We start from the raw sequence: 14676 nt of genomic DNA on the forward strand, positions 1-14676 counted from the left end.
ATTTTAAATTTATCTGAATTTGAGTGAGAGAACATGGGAGTGTGTGTGCACGTGTGTGTGTGTGCGTGTGTGTGTGTGTGTGTGTGTGTGTGTGTGTGTGTGTGTGTGTGTGTGTGTGCGCGCATGTGTGAAAGAGAGACACCCGGGGAAAGAGAGAGCTAGCCAGTATGCAAGAGAGACAGAGACAGACCAATACCAAGAGAGTGAGATGTGCAGGAAAGCATATTTACCCTGAGCTGGAGTCTCTCCGAGGCGTTCTCCGTTTTGTTTGCCGTATCCATGCTCCTCCATCCTTCAGCCAGGCAGAGTGAGGCCCCCAGCAGGACAGAAAGTGCCCAAAGACCCAGCCAGCCCATCACTGCCAATCTGTCAGGAACAACATGACAACTGTCACACGCAGTCCCTTCCGCAGTGCCACTCCACGGCGAATGAGAATCTCCCACCAGCAACAAACTGCCAACACTTATCATCAAGAAACTAATTAATCTGGGCACACACAACTTATGCAGAGCAATCACAATCCCTTCCGCTAAGTTAATTGCTAATATGATTGTCCTCACAACATATGGTATCATCATTACTCTTTTTTTGAGGGGGGGGGGGGGGGGGGGCACAATGAAATATTACAAAAGGGTATGTTTCCTGTTATGGATTTTCATTTTCTCTGTCTCTGTCATACTCAATAGTGGAATGGCAGAATGAAATGTAATGGAAAAAGATGTTCACTTTAAGAAACTGAAGGAAATCAGAAAAAGATCTGGTATCACTCAATCAAGTGTGGTACACCCCAGAGATAATGTGACTCACTGGTGTTTGGACGGTTGGCAAACAGAACAATATCTGCATGCAGATAAGAGGAAGGTTTTCCACTGCTGTGGCACACTGCTACAGCAGAAATCCAGAGCTCGCCAGTTGGTACAACTAAAGCATGTGATCACAGAGATGAGAGCTGTCCTTTTGAAAAACAAAACAACAAACGGGGTCACTCAGTCGGCTTCAAAATGCATTATACCAGCGCTGGCATTTTGTGCCGGAGCGAAACAGTGAACAAGCTTTTACGTCCATTTTCTAAGTTCATCATATCTGCAGGGGGAAAACAACTTTTGGAGATGATCATTCAAGCAGCAAATTAAATAACGTAGAGGAGCATTCCAATTTCCAGAAAAAAATCCTGCACCATTTTTACTACTATTATTATTATTGTTATTATTATTATTATTATTATTACTACCACATGTCACAGTAGCTTTAGTTTCATCGCTGCATTTTTTGGATCTGTACCCATTAAAAGCTGATGCTAAGTCCGGTCCCACGCAACAGGAACATGCAGTTTGTTGTTTGTTTGTTTTTTTGTCCATGTGTCACAGTGAATTTCCTCAGACATATGTATGGAAATCCAGTTCCAGGAGTCCTCCAGTGCCAGCTGCCCTGTCTGCAGGCAGGAGTTCCTTTCTTTCATGCACATGCCTCTATCATCATCGCTTTCCCTTCCCTGCCCGGGGACAGCTACTGCGCTCCAATTGTCAGGGCCTCCAGCCAAAGCACAAAACAAATGCAAATGATCGCCGGGATACAGACTCCGGCCATGATCACAATTATGAATTGCCAAAGCTTGTTGTGATGATACCGAGTCTTCTTCCCCGCACGTTTCCACGCTTATGATGTATTTATACGCTAGGAACAAACAAAGAAACAAACCCAAACAAACAAACAAACAACAACGGCGTCTTCCCGCAGCGTTAAACCAATTCATTTGTGGGAGTGAATTGCGACCACGAACGCTCGGCCTTTTAATCAAAGTGCCCAAAGACTGCACACTGCAGGCCAGGGCCGGATCACGACACAGTCTCACTGATGGATGTCTTTATATCATAAAACAGCGCTCCCAAGGGATGGCTTCCCAGTTTTGCTTTTACAGTGGCTGGACGATTCACACGTCTGCTTCAGTTTTCTGTATGGACACCACAGATATAAGAAGGCCGGGGGAATCAAACTGCCCGTCAACGGGAGAATGACTCGTATTTTATCCGCTATCACTCTGACACCAGGTTAACAGGAGGAATTCTTCCAGGAATTTTATATGACAAATCAATGTGATAAATCTCCACCATTTTGAAGTATATCTGAAGTGAATTTATACGGCTGGGGCACCGGGGAGATAAGGTTGTGAACTGCTATTTATACTAATGTAAAGGTTTTTAGCTGCAACCCCCTCGCAAGAGAGACAGCGGTGACAGCAGACCAGCAGAAACCAGATGAACCATATCTTTTCCAAATAAGGTTACCGTATCTGCACTCAAGAGTCTCAGGACATTGGCAGCTGCACTGCATGCTGACCGTTTTAATATACTGAAATCCAGTTCCACTTTTTAATAGCATCCATCACAGCTAAGAGATAGCAATACACAATAACAATTTATTTCAGAGATGCTCCTCCAGTCAGGCGCATGAGTGAGAGTGAAGAGCTTAAGGATGTGAACCGCCGACATTTGGAATTATGCCTCAGTGGCAACCCAGGCGCCTTTGCTATCATGTCAGGGAAATCTTCACTCGTCTCTGTCTAAACATAAACCAGTGTTGTCTGAAGTGCGTTTCGTGCAGCTCAGCTCACAGCTGATAAGGACAGAGGTCCTTGACAGTTACTGGCCTGTCTGCGAAGTCTCAATATTAATTATCATTTGACACTCCTTCTCCTTCTCAGGCCCCTATCCATTTCTTCTACTGGGGGGGGGGGGCTGTGGAGCCCAGGAGGCAATAAGCTGAAGTATTCTGGTCCCCCTGTCGTCCGCAGGAGAGGAAGGGTGACCTGAACCATGTTGAGATTACTATCGTTTGACAAATGCCTGCAACCCAGGAAGTAGCTAAGGGTGTTTGAGCCCGCAAGCATCTCATCAGGTAGGAGGAATGGGGGAGAGGGGGGAGAATTACCACCAGTTAAATCAAAAATGCATGAAAAATAAGTCTGCGATAATTTATGGACACAAATGACAGACTACCACATGCTACATGCTGCTAGCTGATGAACGCTCTTTGAGAAATACCAATCAAGTCCATCAGTGGGCATATAAATTAACTGCCTGTAATGTTCTTTATTGTTTTTAGGATTATGCCAGTTGTTCTTCATTACATGTCAATTTCTCCACAAGTTTGCATAGCTGTCACTCAGACAGACTCAGCACTCATAAAAGAGCCCCTCTGTCTGGAAGCCAGTTTGGTTACACCTCAAAATAAGAAAGCAGGAGCAGTCCCCAAACTTCTGCCTTTTAGGCTGAAATACTATGTGCCACAAAAGGTCACTCTGAATGTTGTGCAGAAGCAATCAGCATTTCAATTAAGTGATATCTCCCACACAGTTCTAGCCCTGTCAGCATAGTGGGTTGCTTCTGACTGGCACAGAACACTTGGAGGTAAAACAATTAAAGATTAGATTTCTGTGATGCCCTTGGACAAGCATATATGTGTGATATAATGCTTATTTTAAAGAAACATGTATAATACAAATGTAATAACTGTTTGTGTGTGTGTGTGTGTGTGTGTGTGTGAGAATCATATTCATATATATTACTTATTATTATACTATGTTTTATATATATTCTTATAGTATATGTTATTGTAGTAAGATAACACATTCTCCTTATAGCACTGTTTAAGACTACAGCATATTTGTAAAATTATTCAGCAGATTCTTCTCTGTACTGAGAGATTCACATTCACATCCATTAAATGGATAACCTTGATCACCTGCTGAAAAGGCATTGCACCATTTAGAGTCATAGTAAGTGCCACTACTAGAGTTGAGGCACCCAGAGGTTGAAAAAAAATCCATTCCATTCCATTCATGGCGTAATCTTGTATTCTGGAGGTGATTCATTTAAATAGTTAACAAATCTGTGTTACTCCACCGCGCTATGTATTTCTGAGTATTAAAATAGGTAGCAGAAGTGCTGGCGGAGCAGAAGCATGCAATGAATTGAAATAAAGAGCTTCATTTTTCATGCAGACTGTCCATGATAGTGCCAATGATGCTTTAATAAATATCCCTGACAATGACAACTTTATTAAGTAAAATGACTAAAATTTGCATAATAATAATAATAATAACAATAATAAGCAGGATACAGTGTTTTTCAGGCTAATACCAGAGTGACTTTTTTAGGGATATGTTTTAAATGATCTTTCCTTCAGAATTATTTCCCTTTAGTTTGTATTTTGGATGCGATCCTCCTTATTATCAGCTAAGTTGTATTTATTAACTCATTATACTTCGAAATCTTAAAATCGCATCTGGTGTGCCCCTTTTCTTTTGTCCAACTCAACCCTCAGGTTTAAACAAGGGTCGTGTGTGTTCCGCTGCAGCGAGTAACCACCATCACGACATAGCTTAAAATGAAACTGAAGAAACTCTCCTGTGCATACCATGATCAGTGCAAGTCAGCACATCTGCTAACAGCACTGCAACAAGCAAGGGCAATCTTCACAATGACACAAAGACGATGCAAGAGAGATGCAACAGAGGAGTCGTGGACACATGTAACAGTACAAGGCAGCACTAAAAAAAAAAAACAGAAGATACTGTATTTTGTAATTGTGTTCATCGAGCATTGATAGACGCTTGAATCTTCATCACGACCCGCAATGGATATACACGTGCTACTATCGTGAACGCAAATAGCTGTTTCACATTTGTAGCCTGCTTCCTGAGAGACAAGACACTTTAAGCAACATTACTGCTTTGCATTTAACACTATTTTTAAAAGGACACGTTATCCCCTGTTTATTTAATAATCTCCGAAACAATATAGGTTGGGAACACCTAAGATATCACAACAAACGGGTGTTTTGTTAGCTTTTTCTCCCCCACAGAGGAGTGAATAATGCGCACGCAGTTAACGCAGGGACTGTGGAATGAGCCTGTGGGATTGAATGAACCGATTTCAGCACCACCACTCTGGACAGCTCTCACGTCAGCGCCATACTGTCCATTAAAACCATGTTACCTTGGAATATTTCTTGTTCACCTGATTTAGGTAGGCGCGCAAACAAGCAGAATGCAAATACAGTGCCGAGAACTCGGAATCCAAACGACAAGAAGGGTTCCTTTGAGAAAGCGAACAATCAGAATGATGACAACTTCACTGTTCCTTGCAGCCTAAACATACAAGGCTCTGCCGAAGTTAATGGTGGGGCGCAGCTCTGTCGCTCACTGACTCCGAAAGGCTTTTCTTCAAAGTCTGAATGGACACAACCACAGTGTATTTAACGGCGCCGAGAGCGCCTTATCAACCACCACGCGATCTTCCTAGGACGCGTTTTATCTTGGTTTGGCAATTTCATAATTCACAGCTGTTCGAATCCGGCTCATATACGTTAGGGCTGCCGTCTGTTTCAAGCAAGTCCCCGGTGTCCTGTCAAAGAGTCAAACTACGAAATAAAGGAATCCGTCAGGGCGATATGAGAGAATGAGGCGTTCAGTGATATTATTGCCGCCGCGTGCTGGCCAAACCCAAATTCATTTAGATATTATCACCGTGCGTGTTTGCACGTAATGAGAAATGCACAATGAGCCGACGTTCAAGGACTGTTTATTGCATGTATGTGCTTCTGTGAACTTACATACAAAATATTTATATGTAACAGCAAACGGCGAGTAAGCAGGGCGTCTGCATCGTTTAAATATATATACACACGAAGCCAGTCATGTATACCATACTGAAGCAAGTACGTACGAGAACTGAGCTGCTTTGAATACGTGAATTTAATAACCAGAAAATCAAGAGTAGGGCTAATTTAAAAGTAGAATACAAACATTTTTTCCAGCATTCGAAGAAACATCTGGTGCCCACTTTTGTGTTGTGTTTTCATCCGGGAAACAAATTAAAACAGATTCCGAATAATTCTATGCAATTTTTAGTACTTGTGTGATTGATAATCTCTGTTAATATATATCAGTAGAACTAATTTTAAAAGCATATTAATGACCCCTTTAACAGATTACGAGAATAACACCCCCGTACACAAACTTGAAAATGAAACAAGCATTCAAATATCTTTCATACATTCTTGCCATCCAAATCACAAACGTACGGCGATTCGCTTCCGACAGCGAACGATTTCCCCCTTGAACATCTTTTGAAACACAATTGCTCCCCTACCTGTCGTAGTCCACTGGCGAGGGAAAATATGTAACCGCCGTTAACCAGATCAGTCACAGACGAATTCAGTGTAGACGGAAAAAGACTTTCTTAGTTCCACCTTCTGTTCGTTTTCAGATTAGTCTCGTGCGCACCCGACTTTATTAAATTATGTTTGGGAAAACGCGTGTATATGGTGTCCCCACTTCCCGCTGCATCACTCCATTCTACAGCTCTGAGTGTTTCTCACTGTTACAGCTTGTCCTATTTCAACAGCTCCAGACTACACTCCTTTTGACGTCACCCGCTGCATACACCGTATCTGCATATTCCGCTCTATAATTGACACCTGTGTGCATTTTTGCGCAGGCCTTGACTTCCTAATTAGAGACGAGCACATTCCGCTAAAATAAATAACTACCACAGAATTGATAGTGATTAATAATAAAGCATACTATGTGCATCATTTCTCAGGTGGAAAATATTTTTTGTTTGCTTTGTTTTTTTTTTTTTTGTTTTTTTAAAGAGCACCGATGTGTAATTTAGTTATACGGAAACAGAAATAATTTTTATTAGTGGGCGAATGGATGGAAAATGCCAGTTTTCTGTTGCAGCAGTAAATTACGTTGCTGTGTTTACAATCGGGGCTAAGGCCCCGGAGTCCTTCCGTTTCTCAGAACACTATTAACTGGAAATCAACCAAGGCAAAAGCTACAAAAGGTAAGCTAGGTGCTGAAACACGTCTCAGTTAAATGAATGTATCATGTTGTTGCTTGTCTAAATGAAAATTACTTTTAAAAAAATAACTAACATTGTGTCCTGAAGCAGGCCAGGCAGCAGGTGTTGTCAAATCAATTTCATAGCAACTGCAAAAGTTTACACAGAAGACCAGGAGAGGAAAATAAAAGACACATATGAAGTGCAATCCTAAATTATGTTTTGAACAGCACGGAAGTTCAGTATACACACTTCTTACCCTCTCTGTATCTTTCTCTGTATTAGGAACTCTCACACACGCAGACTGGAAATATATGAAAAAGTGAACACATCTTAACTGCTTTGTTCTTTCATACTAGGCATTCATGTTTTAAACGCCCACTTGGAAAACTACACAACAGTGGAATCACGGGACGGATGCACAGAACCATCCCAGTCTAAATGCAATTCACTTGGGTCATCACAGCATTTTTTGTTTTGTTTTGTTTGGGGTTTTTTGCATGCCATTTTATGTAAGTGAATTCGGGTACAGGGAGTATAAGCATAAGTTATATGTCTTTAATTTTTCATGGAAGACTCAGAATTTTTTTTTTTTTTGACAATTGAACATTTAAAAAAATGGTTTTAAAAAAAGGCCAAAATTTTACAACACGTGCGAGGGGGGTGGGTGGGTCCATTAAAATTACATTAATCTTTAAAAAATGCATGGACACTTTAATATTTATTGAGAAAAGAACTTCATCAGCCACGCACTCCCCTCAGTCTTATTGTCTGCTTCAGGCTGCTAACCCAAGTTGTATACAAGAGCATTGCATGTGGAGCAGAACCTGGTGAGCCCTGATAATCAGAGCTGATGTTACACCCATGCATGGAGAGAGGGTCTCATAGGAGGGGGGGAGTCAGAGCTCAGGAGGGTGGCTTTTCTGTCCTTTTTTTTGCAGCCTGATCTGCGTCTCATAATTAGAATTAATGCACACAGCCTTTCAATGCCTGCTCTGCCCCCAAACTAAATAAGCGCCCGTTTCCAAGATAACTCCTCGGAATGCGATAAACATCTCTACAAAATCAACTGTAAATAAATTGCCAGTTGCACAAATCCTGCAAACAGTAATGACCAGAATTGGTAATGACCAATTTATCAGAAATCAGCACCTGCGTACATGCACAGCATATCATCATTGACCTAAGATGATCTGGATTTTCGCTGGGGGGTGGACACAGAAGAAACTGTCCTCATACTGATTCCTCCCATCCAAGCAGTCACTGAGAGATCTGATTTGAACCACAGCTGATGAGAGATGGATGACTTCTTCCACTATCCATAATATCAACTGTGCAAATAAAGTACGTTAATTACAAAACTGTAAAACAGCCAGCTATTGTTCCTGATTAATGTGTTCAATCTTAAAAAAGTTAAGTTTTTTTTTAATAGAAAGAAAGATGCTTTCATTTCTGCATTGTGATTAGCGATAACCCTTTGATATGATGTTTGAGTCCAATGAAATTTCTCCAAAGCAAGGCAGAATGTATCTGCCATGTGTTCTCTGACACCCTGTGCCTTCTGCCTTGACAGTGTTTTTCATTTATTTTCTCCTACCCCAGGTCTGTTTGCTCTAAACTTTGCGGTGAAGTTTAGAATGTGTTTGAACTTCCTCCACAAGGATAGGTTTGACTTTTCTTTTGATTTCAAGCGTACGTAATGCTTTCTGGTTTTAGTACAGCATGAAGAAAGAGCAGGCCTCTTCTCATGACTGTTTTGACAGTTGAGAGGCACTGTGAGCAGACAGGAAGTAAGAGAAACGCTTCAGTGCTGTGATTCACAAGAAATCTGTGCTATCAAAAAGTACAATTTTAAAGTAAAAATAGAGTTCAATTTTGAATATGGCTGCAACTTATTTTTCCTTATCTGGGAAAAATATATATATAAGTAGCTGTGTCTATAGAGCTGTCTGAGGACAGACCACAACTAATGATTAATTTATCCTGCTATGTCAGTAAATGTAGAAGGTAAATTTGAGCACAGATGTGCGCATGAAGTGATGCAGTGGTTAGAACAATGGATGAATTGTCCATTTTTGTAACAATACCGCTGTCTTCTAGCACAAAGCAGTGGAGATCTCTCTGGCCTTGGCTCTATGGTGAATTATTTCTATACAATGAAACATGTCAATGGCTATTATAACAAACAGTGTCAGGATAGACTAGCAGTCAAATAAAATCAGACTTAAATAGCTTAGATAAGAGTATGCATGTGGGTCTGGGAATCAGCCCCTCGCATGCAGAGCCTATTCACCAGCTCTGAATCCACACACATCTGAAACCTGCCGAATCATCTTAGCGGCTGCAAACCGACAAAGCACAGCTATTGACAAAGGCGTATTGGATCTGTTCATAAAACCAACAACGTTTTGCAGAAACACATCTCAATTAAATGAATGTATCTTGTTCTTGCCTCCTTTTTGTAAAGTTTCTTTTTTCAATCAAATAACATTGTGCAGTGAAGGAAGCCAGACAGTGGGCCTTGTCAAATCAATTTTGTGGCATCTGCAAAATTTTACACAGAGGACCGGGAGAGAAAAATAAAAGATACATATGAAGTGAAATCCTGCGTTATGTTTTGAACAGCACAGCCTGAAGTTCAGCATGCACATCTCCCACCCTCACTGTATCTTTCTCTGTGTTGCACTCCTTCATGAACGCAGACTGGAAACACATGAAACGTGAACACATCTTAACTGCTTTGCCCTTCATATTGTACATTCATGTCGTAATTGCCCACTTGGCAAACTACACAACATGCATGGATGGATGGATGCACGAGGGGTTGGAATTCACCCCTTGCACGCAATGCTTTTTCACAGGATATGAGCTGGCCCTCCCTGCTCTGAATCCACTTTCATCTGAAAGATGCCGAATCATCTTAGCAGCCACGGCTATATGCACAGCTATCGACAAAACCATATCGGATCTGTTCATAAAACCAACGTTTTGCCTGCTTGTCAAGTGGGAGGCAGAGGTGGCGTTAGCGCTCACAGGAGGCTGATCAATCTCATCTAAATAGTGCAAATACATATCGATCGCAAGAGGGCCTTTGAAGACTGCCGCTCGTGTGACCCAGTACAGAGCGTGCTTTTGTGCCACAGCATCAAGTGAAGATTGTTAAACTGCCAACATATATTCACAGTACTAATTCCCCTTCTCCTTGTTGTCTTGACTCCATAGCTGGGATAATATTTCACACAAATTACACAGGTAACAGCAGTTTTGCCTCATATTAGTGTTGTTTGATATGATTTATATAAGCTTACTTAAGAGTACAGCACATTGTCCCTCTAAGAAAGAGGTTGACAAGCACGCTATTCCATTCTTCAAGCCCCCCCTCTCCCCTTCTCCCAACCCCACCCCGCCCCCCCCCCCACCCCCCACCCCCCTGTCCCCTCTGCACTCTGTTGAAAAGAAAGCCATGCAGAACATGTGTCATTTTCAATATCGTTGAAAATGACCCCCACCACAGGAAATGTAAGCAAAGTGCTCGCTGTGTCTTTGTTCCTCTAGGACAGACTCTTAGGACAAACCTGTGTTTTTGATTTGTTTCACAGCTGCAGTCTTCCCTTGATGTTGGTCATTTTCTTTGTTTGTGCTCCTGCCTCCAATTTGATGATGCCGCGATGCCACGATGACAATGAGATAGGGATAACAGATGAAGGGTTCAACATAGTGTGCACAATAACACTTCTACAGCTCTTACCTGCTGGCAATATGTCACTTTCACAGAGAAGCTTCTCTGCTTTTGGCCATGACCTGTAAACTCAACCACAGCTCAAAGGAAATTTGCTCTGATTTAGGGTTTAATAATTTATGTTTTTGTTGTTGGTGTTATAATTTGAATTGCTTTTGTCCATAATCAATGATCAATCAAATAATCAATCAAATCGTGTTCAACATGACAGCCTTATCTCCTTCCTTGCTTTTTCGCCTTCCTTTTTCTCCCTCCTTTTACCTTCAGTCATAAGTACTACACATGATGAAGATATTCTGATTTTATTAGTAGCAATATCTATGACATTATCATTGCAAGGGGTCAATGGTATGACAGCTAGACTCTTTTCATACACATCTGAGTATAATGCAATAGATTCACTCTCTAAATTTAGTAGTGCCATTATATCCATTACATTGCACAGCCTTTGTGTGGGACCAAAATGTGTTAACATGTTGAAACACTACCGGAGGACAGGGAGAATGGCATATCAGCCTCCCAGCGCAACATCAATAAGATAAATACATGCACTCTCCATCTCCAGAACGGGAGATGAAGATTAAAATTCACAATTGCCACTGACTGCCCTCTTATTATTAACAGACATAATTCCATGACAGGAACAATCTGCCAAAGGGATTTGTGAATAGAGTGAGAGGGATTCAATATCATAATCTATGGCAGTAAACGAACAGCACTGTAGACATTGTCGGGTGGGGGTGGGGGTGGGGGGGCGGGGTTGCAGGGAGGGTAAAGTGGATGTCAACATTATGGTTGTGACGCGTTCCAATTTCCTTTAAGGAAAGCTTAATCATGTTATTCTGGGAAAGACGGTCCAAATGCGGTAAGTCCCTGGCTGAATTAGCAAGTCCGTTAGAGAAATGCAGGCTAATATGCAAGCTAATTCATGATTATTTCATTCAGCGTGTCAACTCTCAGATGAAGACAACTGCTTATGGGCTATGAATCATGTGGCATCCTTATGGTATGCCATCCATTTTGTATTCACATGACCGTATAGACTCAAAGAAGGCAACAATTACGTGGGATTTACAGGGTTGTGCGGAGAATTCATTAGCAACGTTGACATGTGTAGACAGCAAGGTGCCTTTTGGTTCAAATGCAGAGATATTTTGATAGCTTCATTCATTCTGACAGATGTTTTTTTTTTCCTTCCAGTGCAAGAATAGCTCTGGTGTGAAGAGTGGGTTTTAGATGGAATCCATGTAATCTTTGCGCATAAGAAAAAAAATCCATTTTGGATGGAATTTTTATGAAGCTGGGGTGCCATGTGTACACTCACATTACCTCCTGTTCAATGGCAGAGAAATTAGCCCAGCTCTCACCAAAGCCCTAAGTGCAATCAATTGAAGTGCACCGTTGTCATTAACATAACTCAAATAATGGACAATAAGGATGAAAAGGGGGGAGCCAGCATTGTCCCAGTCATTTATTTTGCTATTTTGGATTTAATTACAGCACACAACATTCAGACTTAAGACAACAGAAAATGGCATTATGAAAATTACCATAAATCTATAAATATGTTGCAGGTATTACATAGTGCTGGTATCATACATTGCTCGTATCACATAGTGCTGGTATAATACAGTGAACATATAACAGTGCTGGTATCATCGCAAAGTGTAGGCCTCATATAGTGCAGTTATAGTATTTAGGTAAACATTGTGATCTACATGCTATATGATACCTGCAAAGTGCAGATACACAGTACAGGTATTATATCTGTGTTATATAATGGGACAGGGCTCGTAACCGAAAGGTTGCTGGTTCAGTTCCCTGCTGGAGCACTGCTGCTGTACCCTTGGGCAAGGTACTTAACCCAGACCTGCCTCAGTAAATATCCAGCTGTGTAAATGGATAACATGTAAAAACTGTAACCTGTGTAAGCCGCTCTGGATAAGAATGTCTGCTAAATGACAAAAATGACAATAATATAATTCCTGCATACATAATGCACAGAGTGGGTATCATACAATGCATACACAGCACATACAATGCACAACATTACTAAGAGACAGGACTAAATGTGACAGTTGCACACACAGTCAACAAATAGCTGCTCCACTTCTTAATTTAACAAGGTTTTGTCTGTATCAGAAAGGAATGTTAATATATTAGAACACAAAATTTAAAAATATAGTATTTATATTCAGATATGTCATGTGATATATATGAAAATGGACCAGTAAAATGGTAGTCGCCATGTTACTGTAATTGTATGCATATAAGGTAGAGTATATGGTAATTTGGCAGGTTATTGTGGTACACTGTATACATATGTGGTGTGTGTGTGTATGCTTGTGCTTCTTTGCCTGTTAATCTTAGGGCCTATTTATAAACTTACAAAACACCTAATCAATAAGTCAGCTAATTATTAAGTAATCAAATAAGTATGATATAGTTTAAAAATGTAAAAAGATTAATAAAGTAATACAATTTATGAGCCAATATTAATATATATCTTTGAAGAATTACATTTTTGTCTACATAATTTAATAATATAACATCAAAAATGCATTTCTGCTCTATGTCTGTCTGCTGGCTACTTTAAAAATAAGTTACATGACTTAATTTATAACTTAATAACTCAATGCTCATAATAAAATTCCTTAAAATAAATTGTGACAAAAACACCATCAGAAGTTTTGACTCGACATCAACTTAACAAAGGAAAATCCAGTCAGTTGTAACAGAACTTGAAATGTGAGCAGTATGACTCATCAGAAATGACCAGAGCAGTCAAATTTGGGAATATTATATAATGATGGCCTAGAGCACACATTCAGAATTTTTCTTTATATGGGGATCTTATGAGGAAGACTTACAGCATATGCATCAGAGGAATAAAGGCATTGTTTTTTCCACCAAATCACTGAATTTCAATGAAATACAGTGTGTATTTGTTCCATGATTGTGTTACAAAGCATTTACAAGTTGAATACACAATATGGAGATAAGGACAATGGGAAGGAAGAGTATCACTGAGCAGCCAGCATGGAGTCTACAGACACCAATCAGTTAAGACTTAGGCCAATCAGTTAGTCTGTGGAATGATTACCATGACCTCAATCTAATTTTAAATACACATGACCAAAAAGTAGAAATTAAAACAGGAGGGTAACTTGATAGATAAGTATTTCATAGCAAGTAACTTGAAGGTAAATGATAACACAGGCACTGTTTAGTGGTTCGGTCATAAATTAAATACATTTCAAATTCCGATACCAGGACATAGTACATTGGTAACATACAAACATGGTGAAGTTCTGCATGCGGCGCATTTGAAGCTCTTATTTAAAATGGTGTTGGTACAGAATGTCCTCATCCCCACATATTAAAACACTGAGGAGCATTGAAAAACGGTGCATTACAGTCTTACATGCCATGCGTATTTGGACAACATTGACTATAGGTTTATTAAAATATGTTAAAAATTCTTCACCAGTTACCTTGAGAAATGAATTAATCCAGAATCTTTAGTTGGTCATTGAGATCATGTTACATGAAGTACCTAAATCTCCACAAAATCCCACCAGTAATGTTTCCCAATGGAGTCACTCCACTGAATCACAAAAAGGGGCCATCAGTATGCACTGCACTGATTTAGGAGTCATATGACTCCTTGCGCTGCCTGGTTCACTCTGGACTGATAGATGAGTGGTAATCCATCGTATCAAGAGACTCTCCATCATTTAAAGTGTGCCACTCCATCAACTCTGGCAACAGATCCACGTGTACCACAAGGTTCACTGCAAGTAATATTTCACACAACTGATACCACACATAACTTTCTCAGGGATGTGTGGGAAAAGTTCTTTAATGATGCAATATTTAATGGGATGAACCTTCCTTTCACGCTATGAAACTGCACAGCTAGGCAAAGCATCGGTCCCTGCGGAACAAATCCCTGATACTAGCCCCTATTTGTTACAGCTAGCTTCCCTGGCCCAAAAAAGATGAAAATGGCTGTGAGAGGAATAGCTAGGTGAACTTGATTTGGGTTGAATCAGCTGTGTGAATGCTGTGGCAAAATGGCAAAACCCA

General features: G+C 40.5%; 1 protein-coding gene across 2 annotated transcripts in view; it reads right to left on the minus strand.

The window, feature by feature from the left end:
• The window catches only part of fstl4 (follistatin-like 4), a 139550-nt gene extending 133209 nt beyond the window's left edge, over positions 1-6341 (minus strand). For both annotated transcript variants that reach the window (XM_036524446.1, XM_036524444.1), the window contains exons 1-2: positions 6153-6341; positions 231-366 (exon numbers count right to left, since the gene is read on the minus strand). In XM_036524446.1, the coding sequence (XP_036380339.1) occupies positions 231-356 (126 nt within the window). In that variant the 5' untranslated portion in view covers positions 357-366; positions 6153-6341. The remainder of the gene's footprint in view (positions 1-230; positions 367-6152) is intronic.
• Positions 6342-14676: the final 8335 nt, after the last annotated feature.

Source organism: Megalops cyprinoides, chromosome 3 (genome assembly GCF_013368585.1).
Source record: "Megalops cyprinoides isolate fMegCyp1 chromosome 3, fMegCyp1.pri, whole genome shotgun sequence".
NCBI lineage: Eukaryota > Metazoa > Chordata > Actinopteri > Elopiformes > Megalopidae > Megalops > Megalops cyprinoides.